The 19288-nt window shown below is 36.3% G+C and overlaps 1 protein-coding gene across 1 annotated transcript in view; it reads right to left on the bottom strand.

Annotated features, from left to right (window-relative positions):
* Positions 1–19288, bottom strand: part of duox (dual oxidase) — a 26993-nt gene that overhangs the window by 5980 nt on the left and 1725 nt on the right. The window contains exons 3-27 of the mRNA XM_017305203.1: positions 18842–19006; positions 16793–16980; positions 16497–16698; positions 15155–15321; positions 14218–14281; positions 13793–13889; positions 13309–13399; positions 11418–11520; positions 11175–11347; positions 10917–11092; positions 10057–10175; positions 9841–9978; positions 9645–9761; positions 8185–8384; positions 7765–7950; positions 6524–6749; positions 5736–5829; positions 5481–5656; positions 4382–4451; positions 4218–4259; positions 2851–3029; positions 2536–2766; positions 1042–1141; positions 308–357; positions 101–228 (exon numbers count right to left, since the gene is read on the bottom strand). Of these exons, the coding sequence (XP_017160692.1) occupies positions 101–228; positions 308–357; positions 1042–1141; positions 2536–2766; positions 2851–3029; positions 4218–4259; positions 4382–4451; positions 5481–5656; positions 5736–5829; positions 6524–6749; positions 7765–7950; positions 8185–8384; positions 9645–9761; positions 9841–9978; positions 10057–10175; positions 10917–11092; positions 11175–11347; positions 11418–11520; positions 13309–13399; positions 13793–13889; positions 14218–14281; positions 15155–15321; positions 16497–16698; positions 16793–16980; positions 18842–19006 (3482 nt within the window). The remainder of the gene's footprint in view (positions 1–100; positions 229–307; positions 358–1041; positions 1142–2535; positions 2767–2850; positions 3030–4217; positions 4260–4381; positions 4452–5480; positions 5657–5735; positions 5830–6523; positions 6750–7764; positions 7951–8184; positions 8385–9644; positions 9762–9840; positions 9979–10056; positions 10176–10916; positions 11093–11174; positions 11348–11417; positions 11521–13308; positions 13400–13792; positions 13890–14217; positions 14282–15154; positions 15322–16496; positions 16699–16792; positions 16981–18841; positions 19007–19288) is intronic.

Raw genomic sequence — 19288 nt, 5'->3', positions numbered from 1 at the left:
CACACACACACACACACACACACACACACACACACACACACCGGTATCAGACAATCATAACTGCCTCCCCCGGAGGGATTTGAGCTCAGAAAGTGCTTACCAGAATGTACACAACAACGTAGAGGTAGTGAGTGATCCAAAACCCACGAAAACTGATGCGACGGAAGTAGTGGGAGGCAAAAACGTACATGAATGCAAAGGCAAAGAGAAGCAGGACGCCGGTGATTCCTACAGGGAAGGAGAAGGAAAAAATGACACAAAAAGCTCTGACAAAGATCTAAACTTTAAAATTGGATTAAAAGTCTACCTGGAACTGTCTGAAAGAACCACCAGTACCACTTAGGAGGGATTTCAGACCTAAAATGGAAAAATAACAGTGAATTACTTAAATCGGTGTTTTTCAAAATAGGGGCTGTAGCATGGCACCATGCTACAGCCCCTATTTTACACTGATATTAATTTGTTATAAAAGTATTACTGATTGCACTTTAAAAATTAGGTAACTTTATGTTATTAAAGGTAAAGTTTAAACAGTAATGATTTCTTGGTTAATGCCAAGTTGTCATAACAAAGACATTTTGAATAATGTCAACTTTGTATAAAAGTGTCATAATTTACCGAATGACGCTTTATGACAACAGTCATAAATATTCATGAAGGCTTATTGATGTTCATAACATGTGTCATGTCATGTTTATGAAAGTGTCATGTCAGTCTTATTCACACCCCTTCAAATAAAGTGTTACCAAATAATTTATTAAAATGCTCATCGTCCTGACGGCTTATTGTCAAATTTATGAAGCTGCTCTGCTCCCCAAGCTAGCATAACAACGCAAAATGGAAAAGCTTTTGTCAAGAAAAAAAACTGAAAGGACCCTAAGAAAACTCACAGCCAACTAAAATGAGAAGGTATGATGCAGCATTTATGCTAAAAAATTTAACAATGAGAAAAAAACAACATTGTAAAATGGGTTTGCTAAGGGGGAAGCTAATGCTAATCTAAGACATCTCCAAATCTCTCAATGAAATGTGTAGTCTTGCCCATTGTTGACGACGACGTTTGGGAACAGGCAGGACAGGATGCTGAGGTCGCTGGTGGAAAACATGTAGATGTTGACCACATGGCCCAAACTGTGAGCAACTGCAAAGGAAACACAAAAACCAGTGAGAAGCATATGAAAACAGCAACAACACAATGACACAAAAACCAGCAACACATGAGCTCAACGACATCCACTGATTCACATTTTCACTGGGAAACTAGAGAACGCTGCTTAGTCAAGAAATAATAATTAAACAGTGACTGGTCCTCGCTTCTTAGCTCAAAGTCTTATCCTGGTTAAGAGAAAAGACTTTAAACCTCTTTTGTCATGCCAGATGTCATGCAAGAAAGCCATCTTGTCTCATTTTAAAGCAAAAAAGATTAAATACGCCCTTGAAGGATAAACAACTAAGCCCTGGAAAACATTGGCATATTTGATTCAATGATGCTACAGGAGGAACACACCGCAGTGATGAATAAAACCCCGTTTAAGAACTTAATGATGCTGTTTTCAGCACAAAGAGCCTGAAATAAACACAGCTCTCTAGTCTAATTGAACAGCATTATTTGGGGAAGTGAATGCTCAATAAATTGCTAAATTTTAAAGATAAATGTTTTGTTTTTTATGCAGAAAAACTTGCAAGACCATCTTAGAGGATGTAGGTAAAACATGGAATATCTGTTTTTGCACCTTTTTTGGAACATGTTATGTCGATCTGTATGAAAATTTGGCTAGCTGACATGTTTAAGTGAAAAATTTATTAATAATATACAATTACAGTGTGAAAAACAATTTCAATTCTGACAAAAAAAATCTGGCAAATAGTTGCCATTTGCAGCACAACCAGGCAACTGTGTTACCTTAAAAAATTATATCAAACATAATTTGAAAAAATTTGACTTTCCAATATAATGAAGCCCTAGGTGGAAATTCAACCTGTAACACTCTTCCGGCATCAATCACCAAGCCTTCACCTCAGCCAATCAGGACGCACCACCTCTCTACCTCGATCCAATTACCTGGCAAGAGCTCCTTCAAAAGATGAAGCAACCACAGATCCACCTGGTTCTACAAAAACTACATCATCATAATATAAAGTTAAGTGGAAATTTTAATATTTTAAAGATAAAAATGAAAATAACTCATATAAACACCACAACTATGAAATAACAAAATCGGGCAAAAAAACAAATTTTCCAAATAATTTTGTTTTCAATACAACATTTATGAAACTTTTAACAAAAACAGCGGGCGATTTATTTATTTTTTTTGGTTAAAACATTTTTGTTCTTCATTCAGTGAAGCTACTGAAGAATAGAGAACCCAGAAATTTTACTCAACTAGGAACTAGGACATGAAAAGTGAAAATATTCCTAAAGGTAATTTTTTTCTAAAAAGTTACTCAGTTAAATGTAATTGATTAGATGTAACTTGCTGCTACCCGACTGACAGTAACCCACATGTTTTTTATCATTAGCTCCTCCAGACTGACCTGAGAGGACGATGGCCGTCATGGCCATGATGCGGTGCAAGTCGATGGCAGCGTCGAAGGGGATGTAGCGGTTCAGGAAGGTTTCTCTCAACAGCGTGATGAGGTTTCGACACACGGTGAGGAGGATGTAGGGATACAGGAAGGAGATTCCAGCCGCTGTGCCGCGAGCGACTATGATGCCCATCACAGTGGATTCAGGCACTCCGGTGGCTTCAGCCTGAGAACTGTAGACTGAACACAGGATCTCAGTCAACCATTTATTCCAAGGTTTGGTTCACGTCTTCATGTTTGAAAACTTAGATGTTTTCCGCTCACAGTAGCATCTCTCAGTGATCACACCAGCTGTGATGCCAAACACGACGATGAAACAAACGATGTGGCGGCGGTAGTTCTCGATGAAACGTTTGAACTGCTGGACTTTCTGCTGCACGGGGTTCCGGATGTACTGCTCACGATTCGGCTTCACGTAAACAGTTGGGGCTTTAACGCTTAACCTGCAAGTAAACAAATCAGTGAGATGTTTTTTAGTGATTATCTAAGTTTATACTGGCTTACTGTCTGCGTGGGAAGAGTTTTCTGATTGTGAATAACACAAAAAAAACAGACTGTAATGCTGTTTCACCGCTTTCTCTTTTTACAAAATTGACCAAAATGTTTGTTTAAAGTGAACTTTTAAAGGTGACCTACTAAGGTGAAGATGGGCAATACAAAATTTTTTGTACAAAATTTTTCTTAGATAATGAGATGTTAGTCTGATTAGTTCTGGCTATTTCAAGCTCCTTTCTGAATGAACTGTTTTAGGGCCTCTTGTCACTTTGAATAAAAAAAAAATACTGCTGTCCCCTAACAACATTTACACTCACACATGGCTGCAAACAGATCTACAATTATTCAACTGTACATCTTTGAAAAGCAGAAGTAGAGCCTCCTGCGCAACCTACAAGAATGCAGCAAGTGGTTTTTGGATGGTAAGTCAACAACAAGACACTTGTCTTTTCTAGCAGCCATTGTACAGGAAATACAGTGGTAAGACCAGCTGACCAAACCTGCTGGAGCTCTTTTTGGGTTGCTAGCTGATAGGTGGAGCTCTGCAGGGGTTGCTAGGTGACGGGCAGTGCCGGCTGATTTGTGACGTTACATTTGAGAGGTTTTTGAAACTTTTCAGACACTAAATATCATTAAATTAATGCCAAAAAATGGCTTGTTTTTTTAAGCATTTGCAACCTAAATGAAGTACGTAAAAATTACATAGTAATAGTAGAAATGGGAACAATACAAACAAACTCTAATTTTCATTTATTGAATACCTTAAAAACAGTGACGTCACACAACTTTCAGACTGAAATGCAACAACCAATGACATGTAAGATAACCAGAAGCGTAGATTGGCCAAGAAAATCTTGCTACTTTCTTGATATTGTTAAAAAAAAGTACTAATTTCAATGGCAGATTATTTAATTTATACAATACATTTTTTCCAATGTTGTAATTGAAATAATCTCCAGTGAAAATAGTACTTTTTAATCAATATTAAGAGATTATTGACTTAAAACAAGTTCCTACATGTTGCTGAAATGTTATTGTAGTGTATGAAGATTTGAACTAGAAATCTTACACAAAATCTTGGTAAGATTTTGTGTATTTTTGCAGTGCATCACACTGAAATCCGAAAACTGACTTACTTTTTCCGTCTTCGTAGCTCCAATCCATCTGATTTACTACTGCTGTAATACAAATCAAATAAAACTGTTAGCAGCTTATGAGCTTTCTTATTTATATATCTTGCAGTCAGTAGTATTTGTGTACTTCCTGTATCAATAAATAACAGTTTGTCCTACTTTCTTACCCGTTTGCTGGAAGGATGAAGGACACTCTCTGGTCTCGACTCAGGCGTTTCTTCCCCTGATTCTCCATCCCTGGAAAGACAGAAATGGATCCGATAAGGACAAAAGACGAATAAAGGTCTTAAAGGGGACCTTTATACACGTTTTTATACTTCCATTTGGGTTTCTACTGCTTCTAAAAACACTTTTAAAAAACCACCCAGTCATTTATTGGCATTAAGTTCATGCTTTTTGGGCTGTTTCAAAAACCTTAAGAATGTAACATCATAAATCAGCAGGCACTGACCTCTCACCTAGTAACCTCAGAGAAGCCCAGCCCGTTACCTAGCAACCTCAGAGAAGCCCAGCCCGTTACCTAGCAACCTCAGAGAAGCCAGCCCGTTACCTAGCAACCAAAGCTGAGTTCCAGCTTGAGGTGGGCATTTATTGAGTTATTAATGATTGTGATAAATTTCTCAGTATAATAAGAATTTTGATTTATTGTTGTTACAACAAATTCCACTTAGTGATTTTTAAAACCTCCCAAAACTCTCTGTATTGTTGGGAGTGTTGGTTTTACTTTTTCTCCACTGTCTTTTCAATTAAAGTATAATTAAATTTGAACATATGTGTGCAGTTTAGTGATACGAGTCACACTTTTTATGTGACTAGTGTCATAAAGAGGCATATTACAAATGGGATGGAGCAGTATTTGTGTTTGATGGATTATGATTGATGTCAGAAACATACAGTTAACAAAAAAAGATTAAATTAATAGTTCTTATTGTCACTTCAATAGTACCACTAAATATTGTGATAAAAGTTTACATCCATATCGCCCTCCTCTAGCTCCATCCAGCATGTTTGGTCAGTTGGTTTCCAGTGCAAGTGAAAGCATTGAGTTGGGGGGCGTGGCCAGCAGTAGCTCATTAGAATATAAAGTGACAAGAGCTTATTCTGAAAAAAGGTCAAATTAGGCAAAACTGACTAAAGTTTTATATTTATATACAAGAGTGATTTTGTCCAAATAATGTGATGAACATGTTTTGTATCACCCTTAGAATTATCCTAATCTATATTAGCAAGCACGATAGGTCACCTTTAAACCAAACTTTCTCAAACCTTTGACATTGAGTTGTGCGAACTGCAGCTCCTTCTCATGGTCCTTCAGGAGCGAGTGAAAGTCCCTCCATGAGATTTTCTCCTTGTCATCAAACCCTGCCGCCTGCATCATGGCCTTGATGCCGTCCTCTGCCTGTGTCTTTGACAGAACGCCGTTGGAGATTTCAATGAAAGACCTGCAATTCATCAAAAGGGTAAGGACAAAACAGCCGAGTAAACTCTGTCCAGCCATGAAAAAGATGAAGCTGCTGAAACCTGAGCATCCTGGCGAATTCCTCCTTCGATAAGCAGCCAGTTCCACCAATGTCATTCATGGAGAACATGAGCTGGGATTTTTCCTCCGGAGACCCTGGAGTTATAAACACATTTCACTGCAGTTCCTATAACTAAACAAACAGGTTCACCTCATTGTTCCCGGACCAGGAAAGGGAACTCATAGGCAAAATTAACCTACTTTTGTAACAATTTAAACATAATTTTACCTAATGTGGGTAAATGCTAGATGTTATTTGTGAAAATAGACCGATGTACAAAACTAGAATAAAGTGTATAATTTCCAAAGGCTTTTGCAAACTTTTGCTTGCATTCAATAGGACTCCAATGAATAAATAAGTTTGTTGATTATGTCATAAATTAAATAAAACTTAGCATTACATTAATATGTATTTTTTCTTAAAAACAGACTGAAATCTACATCAATTTTATAAATCTTAAATAATTATAATAATTTATTTAAGACTTTAAGAATTACTTTAAAAAGTGATTCCTTTTTAAGTAATGGCATTATTACTTAAATAATCACCATTTTATGTTCACATCCTGTAATATCAGTGTATTTTCAGATATTCATGTTTTATTTTTAATTTATTTGTGAAATACATAAACACAGTCCGAAAACATGCTTTTTTCTTGCATTCTTGCATCTTAGAATACTTTAAAAATAACCAAAAATTAATTATTAACTTTCACAGACTGTAGAAAGCCAAAAATTCAGCTAAAAATTAATCTAAGATGCAAAATCTACTTGTTACCACTGCTGTTACCTTTCATAAAGATGACTATGACATCAAGAAACTCCTGAAAAGAGAGGTAACCGTTTCCGTCTTTATCAGCCAGCGTGAACATGGAGTCCACAAACAAAGAGTCCGGTTTCAGTCCGAGCGCCTCGGCAAACTCTGACGCCGTCAGCTCGCACTGCAGAACCTCTCGGGCTCGCTTACTGGAGATGCCGCTCATGTCTCCAGCATCACACTTCTCTATTTCCAGAACCTGAGCATCAAAAGAACAACAATGTTATTATTATTATTATTATTATTATTAGCTATTATTATTAGGGTTGAAACAATTAATTGGATTAATTGGATTCATTGTTATCAATCGGATTAATCGCAAAGACTCAATTAATTGTTAACTAGAGTATAAAGACCCAAAAAGGTTATTTGTTCAAAGAACAACATACTCAAAGCAGTAAAAAAAGCCAAAAATAAGTGGATAACCGAAAAATCTGCAGAATGTGCCATTTTGTTAAACGATTAATCGATTAAACTTAATAATTGATTGCTAAAGTAAGTGTTAGTTGAAGCCCTAGTTATTATTTGTCATCATAGTGTAATATTTCCAACATTTCTAATATTGGGATAAAAAAAGGCTTAAGTGGTTAAATGAAAAATCTGCAGTATGTTCAGTTTTGTTATACGGTTAATCGATTAATCGTCAGAATAATCAATCACTAAAATAAGCTTTAGGCATTATTTGTCAACATTGGAGATAGTGTAATATCGCCAACATTTATAATATTGGGATAAAAAAAGTGTAAGTGGTTAAATGAAACATCTGCAACATGCGCCATTTTGTTATCTGATTAATCATCAGAATAATTGATTAATGACTAAGACTTTTATTAACGATTGTTTTAGTATTTGTCATCATAGTGTAATATCTCCAATGTTTCTAATATTGCATAAAAACAGCTTTAGTGGTTAAATGAAAAATCTGCAAACTGCCTTCTTGTTATTTGATTAATTGATTAATCATCAAATAATCGCTTACTACAGTTGTAGTTAGTTAAAGCCCTAGTTATTATTTGTCATCAGAGTATAATATCTCCAACGTCAGCTGAGGTTCAGCCCAGACCTCGTCACATCAGAGGTCAAACCAACAATTAGTTCCTTCGGCCTGAGGTTTGACCTCAAACATGACTTGACGATATTTTGCGGGCGAACTTAAAACTGCTCCTGCTGCAACAGAGCAGCGTGTGAGGTAAATATCCAGAGTCTGATTGCACCTTGGAGAAAGCGTGGCGAATGAAAGTTTCCACAATCTGAGCCCTCTGCTCTTTGGTCAGCGCCTCCTTCAGCAGCTCTCTCTCTCTCATCTCCTTCACTCTAATCTCCTGCCTCATGTCTTCCAGCTCCAGGCGCACGTGGCTGACAAACTCTGAACGTTTGCTCTCATCATCAAAAAACAGCACCTGGATGTGCACACGCACGCACACCCACACACACACACACACACACACACACACACACAGAGCACAAAAGATAAAAGTGATGGAGATCAGGTATACCTGCAGAGTCATGCTTAGATCAGGGATTAAGCTGGCAGCAACACTAAAGCAAAGATAACTTTGCTTTGTTAGATATAAATCTGTCTGCAGAAGATTAAACTGGACCGTGGCGTTTTAATCCGGTCGTCAGCAACTTACCAGGTCGTACTCTTTTGGTACTTTGAGCAGGAGAGATTTATGGTGATGACTGCTGGAGAGAAAGATGTCCAGGTGGTTCTGGTTCCTCAGACTGAGGGAGCGGTGCACGGCCCCGGATCCGTCCAACACCTGCAGCCTCCTGTTTTCGATCTCCACACTGACTGGATGCAGCGGTTTTCTACGGCCCTGCCACTCGTACGCTGCAGCCAAGAACACAGGAAAAAGATAAATACAGTAAGATACAGGGCAATTTAAATGATCAAGAGATAAAAACCTCTTAAACTTTACTGAATTTTTATGTTACAGCCACAAATGTCATAATTTTTTATCTTGGATTTTATATCAAAGAATCTGCAACTTGTGGCTGTTATATTTTCTTAATAACTTTGGCTAACAATTAAAAGGAACAAGTTAATGTTTTAAATACGGACATAATAAATTCAGGGTTTTTAACCAGTTTTCAAATTCTTTCTGCAATATTTGCACTGAATTTTTACAAGAATAACAATAAATGTACCAATAACATTTCTTTACATTTGCTTTTCTTCTCATTAGTTTGGAATCTATGTGCTTTTCAAAACATATTTATCATCTGTTTACCTTTATTTTAAATGCTAAAAATAGAAATAAAATTCTGTTTTTAAAAAAATGACATAAAATTTCTTATATTATATAATTCAAATCCAGTTTCTATAGAATATTAAATCTACTGTTGAAAGAAACTCTTGTTTACCGTTGTTGATAGGGAAGAGGCTACCGGTTATTTTATTAAAAATGGTCACATTCTGTAGAATTTTAATTTAGCCACTTAACCTTATTTTGTACAAAATTATAAATATGTTAAAAGATGTAAAACAAATAATTAGATAAATAAAAATTTAAATTTTTGCTTAAAATCTACAGCTAAAAAATCCTTTTAACATCAACATGTGAAAATCTTTCTGCTTTATTTAACATTAGTAAAGCGTAGAGTTTAACTTTTTTAAATTAACTAATTAATAATTGAATAGCGAAAGTTGCTTAATTGAACGATTTTGAATTATTTTTTTACAGAATTTGAACCAGGTGAAGCTAAAACTAGACACTTGAGGAGTTCTGGGTTAAACATGCTTACAGACAAAGACGGTTTTTGATCTTAAATTGAACATTTATATATTGTTTAACAGTCTATCTACTCCAGATGACGATTAATTGATTGCTAAAATTGTTGCCGATTATTTCAATTATAGATTAATCACGATTAATCTGATTAATCAGATTAATCAAGCGCTAGTTGGGAACAAAGTAAAAATGCTGAAGAAGCTTGACAACTTTAAGAATCTGAGTTTAATTATTTGTTTCTAATTTCACATGGTTTGTGTTTTGTATGCTCTTTTTTAGACAGACAAAAACAAACAAAATCTGATTCTTAATCAACCAAAACATCACAAATAAATGCTAAAACTCCACAGATTTCCTACCAGCAATTCCCAGAGTCGGCTCCTCTGTTGTATTTCCTGCTTTTCCTTTTCTCCTCTGAAACTTTTTGTACCTGTACTTCCGAAGGCATGCCACCAGACAAGCCACCAGAAAACTCACTGGGAAGGCAAAAATAATTAGCTTCACTAAACATAAACTGTTTCCAGGACGCAAACAGAGAGAGATTTCTACACTGACCAAGAGGGAAGAGACACATAACAATGATGGCGATCCCGAAGCCGGCGTGGCTCCCATCAAAGTAGTCCAGGTTAGTAACGTTGGTGCACGGATGCAGCATCGATGCATCCAGCTGCGCAGGCTGAGGACAGGGATCACCTGGAAGCAAGACGGCTTTTCTATAAAAACACCTTTAAATTTTAAAAAATGACAAAACAAACGTGTTGCAGTTTTTACCCTCCGTCCATAAGAACACGTTTTCTTGTAAATCGGTTTCCTCTGCACTTGTGACGGCTATGAGCACATCCCGATATGTGAGACGGCGAATCGTCTGGATCTCCTCATCAGTAAACAAACTGAGAAGTAAAAATACATTACTACACTGCAAAAACAACAAATCTAATCTAAAATCAAGTATTTTTTGTCTAATTTATAGTTTAAATATATAAATACATTTCAAATAAGATAAAACTAATTTACAAAAAACTTTTCAGCAAGATAAGTTTTAAATAAATAAGTTCTTAATATTTATAAAAATAAAAGTACTACTATGACTGGCAGGTTATTTCACTTACAAAAAGACATTTTTTGCATGTAATAAAGTAAAATAATCTGCCAGTACTTTTTCACAAATATTAAGAAACTGTTGACTTCAAGTCAATAATTTCTTAATATTGATAAGTGATAAAAAAGTTGATCAATGTTAAGTAAATAATTCCTGAAAAATTGCCTGAAATGTTCAATACTTTCTAAATGTTGTAGGGAAAATTGTTTTTGTATCTAAAATTTATTTATAACATTTATAGGAAAAGCCTAAATATGTAATGAGCTAATATTTTTTAATTTTTATTTTTTGCATTTTTTTTCAAGGCTCCAAAAACATCCAAGTTCTAAAAAAAAAAATTATTATTTTTGACTGGCCAGGCTTTTAAGGGTTAAAAAAACCCACCTACGTCTTGCTGAAAATTTACTTTTAATTTTGTTTTGTTTAGTAAGACATTTGCACTAGAAAACCACTTGGTAAGATTTTGTGTTTTTTTGGAGACGGTGGTGATATTAAAAGTGTCTCCATCAGGGTGGGAAGTGTTGAACGTTACCCGTTCTGCTTGTTCTCGAACCAGAAGCGGTCTCCGTTTCTGACGCGTTCAAACTGATCCAGGATTATGGCAGAGAAAACCGGACCGGGTCCGTCTGTGGACTCCAGCAAACCTCCAGGGAAGAGCTCCAGTTTCGAGATGTCGCCGCCGTACAGCTCCGCAACGTCGCGCAGCAGCTGTAGAAGCAGAGTTACGTTTAATGCATTTCATCTGTGTTTTTGTCCATGAATTCATCTTTTCAGAGGCTGCAGGTGAGACCTGCGGGTTGTTGCTGCTCAGCTCAGGGTTAATTTCCTCAAACGTCTTTACAGGAGGCAGATCCAGAGCTCTTCTCGTCTCTGTGTAACTTTGCAGACCGAAGTCTCTCCCTCTCTGGATGGTCAAAGCCACCAGATCTGTGCGGCTGAACCTCAGCGGTCCATACATGAAGTCTGTGAAGGTGGAAACAGCGTTAAGACGCATAATGGATGTTTCAGTATCAACAGTTTAAAAACTGAAAACCTCTGAGGTCCTCCACAACAATGTGGTCTTCTTTTTCTGCAATCTGAGACGCCATGCCCATCAGAAGCTCATCCACATCTTGACTTGTCTTCATGTTGGCACTCTGAAGAAAACAAATATCTTAAAAGGCGACTCTTCCTGCTTTCTTTAACAAGATAGGATCAGTCTATGGGCTGCAAAACAGCATTTTTTTTTTTTTTTGCGCAAATTCATTCTTAGACAGTGAGATTTTAGTCTGATCAGTTCTGCTTATTTTGAGCCGTTTTCAACATTTATATTGCACACGAAAATGGCTGCAAACAAGTGTCCAGTTATACAGCTGTATTTACATCTTTGAAAAGCAGAAGTGGAGCCTCCTGCACAGCCATCAACAATGCAGCAAATGGTTTCTGGATTGTGAACCAACAACAAAACACTTGTCTTTTCCCACAGCTGACCAAATATGCTGTAGCCCATCTTGGGTTGCTAGGTAATGGGCTGGGATTCACTGGGGTTGCTAGGCAACGAGCAATGCCTGTTGATTTGTGATGTTACATTCTAGAAGTTTTTGAATCGGGTCATTTTCTAGACACCAAAAAAAACCATTAAAAACATCTGGGAGGTTTTTTTTTGTTTTTTTTAAACTCTTGGCTGTTTTTAGAAGCAGCTGAGACCAAAATTTAAGCACATGAACATGCAAAATGTGAATTTTGCACATTATAATCTATTTTAATCTATTTGACATCATTTTAAAATGGTTTCTATAAATAGTATAACAACTGTGGGATATATTTCACTGAGATTAGAGGATGTTCTAATGGTACAGTGGATCTTGAAGCTGCCACAGTTTGTCACATTATAAACACAAACTTCTGTGTGTTCTATGTAAAAAAAAACTACTGTGTGTTACTCTATCCCATCGCCTCCTCATAAAATGTTAAAATGTTTAATAACTGAATATTTCGGCAAGGCTATACATCCCAAGTTTATTTTCTTTTACGTTAAACGATACTCAAACGTTCCTTCAGGACGTTCAGAAGCTAAAATACCAACAAAAACTTTCTTTCTTCTGCAAATCGTAGATATTAAAGACATATTTATAGTCTAAGTAATTCCTTGGAGGGGTAACTTGACATTTTCCCCATTTATCATTGAAGAACCTTCAAATTATCTGCATTCAGCAGAACTTAAAGGTCCATGATCTTTCCCCAAGGCATACCTAAACATTTCCTCCGTGTTGACTCAGGGTTTATCTAACAGCGCTGCCATTATTTTTAAACTTTACTTTTAAAAGCACAACAGCAACATCTGTAAATAAATTTGTGATTAAAATAGAAGCAGCGTTTTTAACAAAGTTTACATCAACCATCTGCAACCGTCTCGGCCAAATGAAACAAATATGATCGCTAAAATAAATGTTCAATATTTTTAGTTATACAGTTGAAACCAAAAGTTTATATACGTCAAATAAAAATACACACACACCTTTTTTCTCACTCTGAAGTTAAGTCAAACTTCTCTGGTTTTAGAATAGTTACAATCACCAAAATTATTGGTGATTTCATGATTCTTAAATGATTCTGAAGGCATTAATAAGTAAATCTATGACATTATTGTGGCATCTAGCAAACTGAATTAATTTTGGTAATCCTAATTGACCAAAAACAAGAGAAATTTAGTCGGATTTAACTTCAGACAGTGAGAAAAAAAATGTACCTGTCTTTTTATTTAGTGTGTGTAAACTTTTAGTTTCAACTGTACAATGGAGTATTAGCGCCACACTAAGAAAACAAAATAAATAATTATTCTTGTAATATCATGACTCTATTCTCTAAATACTACGACTTTATTTAACTTTATTGTATCACAAATTTATATGGTTTAAAAGGAAGTTGATAGTATATTTATTTACCTGCCGCTTCCAGAAGCTGTTGCAGAGACGCATTGCTGGTGATTTACTGCCATCGATGTTGGTAATTTTTCGAAAATGACAGGTTTTGTTTCTGCAGAGAATAAAAGAAAAACCACTGTAACCAAAATTTATACTCAAGTAAGAGTAAAAAGCATTTGATAAAAAAATCTACTCAAGTACTGAGTAACTAATCAAAGCATCAGTAATTTAATATTTAAAAATTACATAACCAGACAGACCAAATTGTAAGTTATGTGGAAAGTTTGGGTATTTTATGAACCAATTTGAAAATAATTCATGTAAATAACATAATTACACAATTTTACTGAGGTAAGAAGAGAGATACTTCATAATAAAACTAGTCAAGTAAAAGTAAAAAGTACAGTGTAGTAAAAATACTCCTGAAAAAAAAAGTTATCCCTGTAAATGTAATTAGTTCAAACCCAACTCTGCTAAAAAAAAAAATGCAACACTGAATCATTACCTCATGTAGACACCAGGGGGCGCCATAGTCATACCAAACCGAATGGCAGCAGCTTGAAACTCAGGAGAAATACCTGGATCCACAAACTTCTGGTAGCCTGCAAAGAAAAAACAAAAAAAGACACAAACATATCACAAAAAGCTGCGGCTTAGAAACAACTTCCAGCATCTAGAAAGTGTTTTTCCTAACAAATAAAAGTGAGTAAGGTCCTGGGATCCTCTGACTATTGTCGCCATAACTTTCTTCAGCCATGGCAGCTTATTCAGCAGAACTGGGAGAGCCGGGCTAGTGGTTTGCTGACGGAGCACATGCCTGTCAAACTCCGCCACCGGTAGATCACCTAACCGCGGACTGCGGTGGCTGGTGCATTACCTGATTCCCTGCACTTGTACGCACTCGCTCGCTACGGGCTGGCTCAGGCTTACCGGGATAAGGAGGGAGTTTTCTGTCTCCGAGGAATCCTGGCAGCCATTCATAGAGAGCGATGTTCTGTGATGAAACACATGGAAGGTAAAAATTCATTAAATGCACCAGAAATGTCCTGTTCCTTCTGTTTTTGGGATTTCTCTGTATGGAAAGCAAGTTTCCCATTTTATCGCATTTCAACTACGATTTTATTTAATTATTTTAGTTATCAGTTAAGTTACTGATTATTCTGACAATTAATTGATTCATTGAGCAAGCAATTAGCATATTCTGTATATTTTTCATTTAAGCCCTGTTTTAAATACAACATTAGAAATACATTAATTATGCGAATAAACAAATAATTAATTTCTTATTTTAAATAAGAAAATAAACACTTTATTGCCAAAAATGGATGATCATTTCTAAAAAAATAAATTAAAAAAAGATGCATTTGTATAGTGCAGGGCTTATGTGCTGATTATTTTTGGATTAGCAGATTAATATCTGGATATTAAAGTTTTTTTAACACAATTTGAACTGGGTGAAGTTAAAAATGCCACTTGAAGAGCTTTTGGTAGAATAAATTTACTATTTTTATTATGGAAAATGTAGATATTTATTTTTATGAGAAAATTGTCTTGTTTAAAGCAAATTTATCTGCCAAAGGAAGTAGCATGTTTTAATCGATATTAAGGAATTATTTACTTAAAACAAGCTTGCTGAAGAGATACTTGCAAGTTAGTTTTGGCTTATTTCACGTGAAGATTTTTGCACCAGAAATTAGACAAAAAAATACTTGGTAAGACTTTGTGTTTTTGCAGTGTACGTGCAGGGCAGAGCTGCGACTGGTCAGAAATGACGCTCTGCTCCCTAACTACCTCCTGTCCGTCTTTTCAGAGTGCAAATTAAATCATCACCTGTGCAGCGAGAGGATTATTCTTCTTCTGCGTTTACCTGGAGTGTGGCGACCACGGTCTTCCTGGCGTTTTGAAACAGCCTCTCATCTGACCACTCCGGGTTCTTCTTGTGCAACTTTGCGGCAACATAATTGTGGTAGCGAAACCAGATAATCCCCTCTGCTGCCGTGAACAAGTTCTCGTTGGCCCATGCATTTCCCAACTCTGCACATGGAAGGTGGCACAAACAAGGACAATTTGCTATTTCATCAGGTGAATTAGCCTCATTATGACCGCAACGTGCAGAACTAGGTCAAATACGTGACAAACTGCATGAAAGAAGAACACATAAACAGCACACGTTTCTCAAGTGTGCAGAACTTGATCAGTTTTCTGCTACCAGCAATCAACCACTAATTAGAAATTATAATTTAGTGTTTTATTTTGTTCAAAAATGTGACAAAAGTTGGGACAACAACCTGCGACTTAACCAAAAGGTGATAACTACGCAACTTTCACAACGGGAGCAACAAAACACGGGTTTTATGACACTTGCATGACTCGTCTTTTGTTTTAGAGAGAAGGATTTACTGCGGTCAGAGTGACATACCATTTACACAATTATTAAAGAGTCACAGCGCACGTCAGGCTGGACCTGCTTTGACTCAGGCTGACAGCAAGGGCTGAAATATTATTAATGACAAACTATTTCTGATTTTGTTTTTGCTTTCTGCAGCTGGCAGTATCGACTGGGCGGCTATTGCAAAATGCAGAGGAAGAGTGGGGCAGATTGTTTTGAAGCTGCAGTTTAAAGTTTAGTTGTTTTTTTCTGGACTGTAAGATTTTGAAAATAGCTCCTCAGATTAGTGGAATATGAAAATAGTGAGTTGCTTAAGCTTTACTGTTCAGAATGAGCAGCATATCCTAATGATCCTAATAATAAGATAAAAAAGTGGCAGATTCTGCAGATTTTTCATTTAAGTTTGTGTTAGAATCATATTAAAGGAAGCAAACAAATATGTCTCTGTTAAAATGGAATAAGATAGCACTCGTTTTGTGTACGCTTGATCATTTGTAGCAAAGAATACAGAGTTGGCTAATTTGTTTTTTATTTTTGGATTAGCAGATTAATAAATTAACAGCAAACGGTGCTTAATAATAGATTTTTCATACAGATTTTGAAGAGGGTGATGCTAAAAATGCCACTTTAGGACTTTTGGCTAGAACATATTTACAGAAAAGTGTATATTTTTATGCAGTTTTGGCCTAAATACTGCTCTGAATGTGTTGTTCTTTCACCAAATGGCTTTTTACTTGATAATGTAGACTCTACTTAACGATTAATCGACTACTAAATGAGTCAGTTGTGATTAATCTGCAAGGATTGAGAGAAATCTCACCATAAAGTCCCTGTGGTCCATATTCTCCAGTGGAGGGGTCGGGAGCGCTCCACATGAAATTGCGACCCCCTCCTTTATTCGGCATGTTCCACTCAGACCCTCGATTCAAGAGTCCTCCAGAGAAACTTCTCAAGAAGTCAGACCAAGAAGAGGAAGGACCATAAATGGAGCTCCCGTCAATCCACGCTGTCACAGAGTTCACCTGCATGAGTGGCGCAGATTATCAGAAGTAAAGTAAGAGAACGACTCAGAATGCAGCCCTGACTAAAGGTAAACAGGAAGTAAAGGTTGAGCACCTGAGCTCGAGGGTTGCCGGGACTCTGGCCGGACAGTTTGTTCCATTGTCCTCTCTGGAAAGGCAGCCGCACGTTCCCAGTGGCATTGGGATCAAAGACAGGATCCCCTTTAGGGACTTTGATGTTCATGAACTGAGGCGGGCAACCAGGAGTTCTTACATCGAAAATCTCAAAGGCAACATGGTAACCTGAAAAGATTTCAGCATAATTAACAAGGTGAGACACAGATTCCCGAGTGTTTAACCTCACAAAGTCATTAATTAATTACAAGAGTACAATGTTTCACTTTAAATTCGTATAAGCTGCAGCTGGCCACAGCCCCCACTCACACGTGAAAATGGCTTCATACACACACACAATTACACACCCGCACATCTCTGATAAGCAGAAGTGGAACCTCCTGCACAAACAACTAGAATGTAGCAAGAAGTTTCTGAATGGTAAGTCAACAACAAAACATTTGTCTTTTCCAGCAGCCATTGTACATCACATTCAATCAGCTGGCCAAATGTAATGGAGCTCTGCTTGGCTTGCTAAGTAACAGCGCAGTGCCCCTCCATTGTGACTGAACAATTGGAAGGTTTTTTTAAAAAGCTTCTTTTCCAAAATAAAGGAAAGCACTAAAGTATTGCCAAAAAACCGTCTGGGTTGCTTTTGGTAGTATAACAATGTGCAAAATGTTAAATTTGCATAACTAAATTCAAAACTTATGTGGGTTCATATGAAAAGGCTGCATTTCTTTTGGACCTGTGATGAACAGCTACATGGCTAAGGTGTGTCCTGCCTCTACTCCCACATTTCTCCAGTGACTTAATGGCATAAACAGCATTAAGTGGCGTGGGACATGGTACAACAACACACTATGCTAGCTGTACTCACAGGAAATATAGAAATGTAAGACGCAATTAAAACAAAAACAGCATTTTCTACAATATATGACATCTGGAGGTTGAAAGAGAGCAAGACTCTCAGTAGATAACAGCAAGGCAGAATGGAGTACAGTAAAGTTGATTTGTTTTTCGGTCTTTGATACAAAAGATCCTGGATTTTGAAATGTCATCAGCTTTTAGAAACTGACAGAGTTAAAGTACAGACTTATATTATCAAAGTGAAGCAGCCTTGTTAAAGGCACTAACGGATAATACAGATGATATTGACAGCTTAAAATGTTGACTCCATGATCATTTTCTATCTTTTTAAATAATATAATTATTGTTAGAACAACAGCGAAAGTAGTAGAAAAACTTTAAATGTTTTTCTTAAAGAGAAAATAATAATAATAATAATAATAATAATAATAATAATAATAATTGGGGCCTTTTTGAAACTTCAGATACCAAATTTGCTTTTCATGATTGAATTTATGACACCAGTTTTTTTTAACCATTTAACTTTATCACCAGCATAATTTAAATAAACAAATCATAATTTTTCTTTTACAGCACATAGTGCTTTAATTTGTGACTTATTTGTGCTCCAGTGTTTCACAAGTAGCTAAATATGTTATGTCTGAGCACTTCTAAAGCATATTTACTACGGCATTTATTGCCATTGTAGATAGAAAAAATTAACATTTTTCCTCCAAAGATTTTCTTTAAAAAAAAAAAAAAAAAAACGTTTCTGATTTTAAAAAGTCGAACATTTGCCAGAAAAAAAATCTCAGAAATTTTGAGATTAATCTCAGAAATTTTTTATAAAATTCAAGGCATTTTCTAATTTTGAAAAGTCAAAAAAGTTCTAGAAAAAATGCATTCATTCTTAGATATTTCTGATTCATCTCATAATTCCTGAGTTTTTTCTATCAAATTTTCGACTTTTCTAAGAAACTTTCTGAGTTTTTGACGGAAAAGCACTCATTTTTTCTATTTATAATGACGTAAACATGCGTTATAAATGCTCTATATTTTTATTTGAGAAACAACGGAGCACAAATAAAGTCACAAATTATTATTTTTGACTGAAGCATTAAGTCGTTTACTTTACTTTTTTTTGTGTATTTTTATCGTATATGTTTTCATTATTCTTATTGATCATTTCCTTCATATTTACCGAAGAACAGAGACAGCACGGTCCGGTTGCGTGCCGAGGACAAACCGGAAGCTCCCCCGGCCAACAGCCTGCTCAGCCCGCGCGCGTTCGGCTGCACCGGCTCGTGCACAGGTTGGTAGACTCCATCCCAGTAGCGCGCGGGCACGAGGCGCACTAGATGAGCACCTGCCGTGAGCACAGAGTCGCCATCAGTCACCCGGTGATGTGTGAAACCCAGTGGCGGAGCTAGACTTTTAAAGTTGGGGGGGCCAAGGGGGGGCCAGGACTACCTCTGGGGGGGCAACATTTAAAATGTGTGTGTACATCTATCTATCTATCTATCTATCTATCTATCTATCTATCTATCTATCTATCTATCTATCTATCTATCTATCTATCCTTCTATCCTATCTATAATTTAAAAAAATAATATCTATCTATCTATAATTTAAAAAAATAATATCTATC

Source organism: Poecilia reticulata, linkage group LG6 (genome assembly GCF_000633615.1).
Source record: "Poecilia reticulata strain Guanapo linkage group LG6, Guppy_female_1.0+MT, whole genome shotgun sequence".
Lineage (NCBI taxonomy): Eukaryota > Metazoa > Chordata > Actinopteri > Cyprinodontiformes > Poeciliidae > Poecilia > Poecilia reticulata.
Note: the sequence above shows the minus strand (reverse complement) of the source record. Positions and strands in the feature narration are given on the sequence as shown.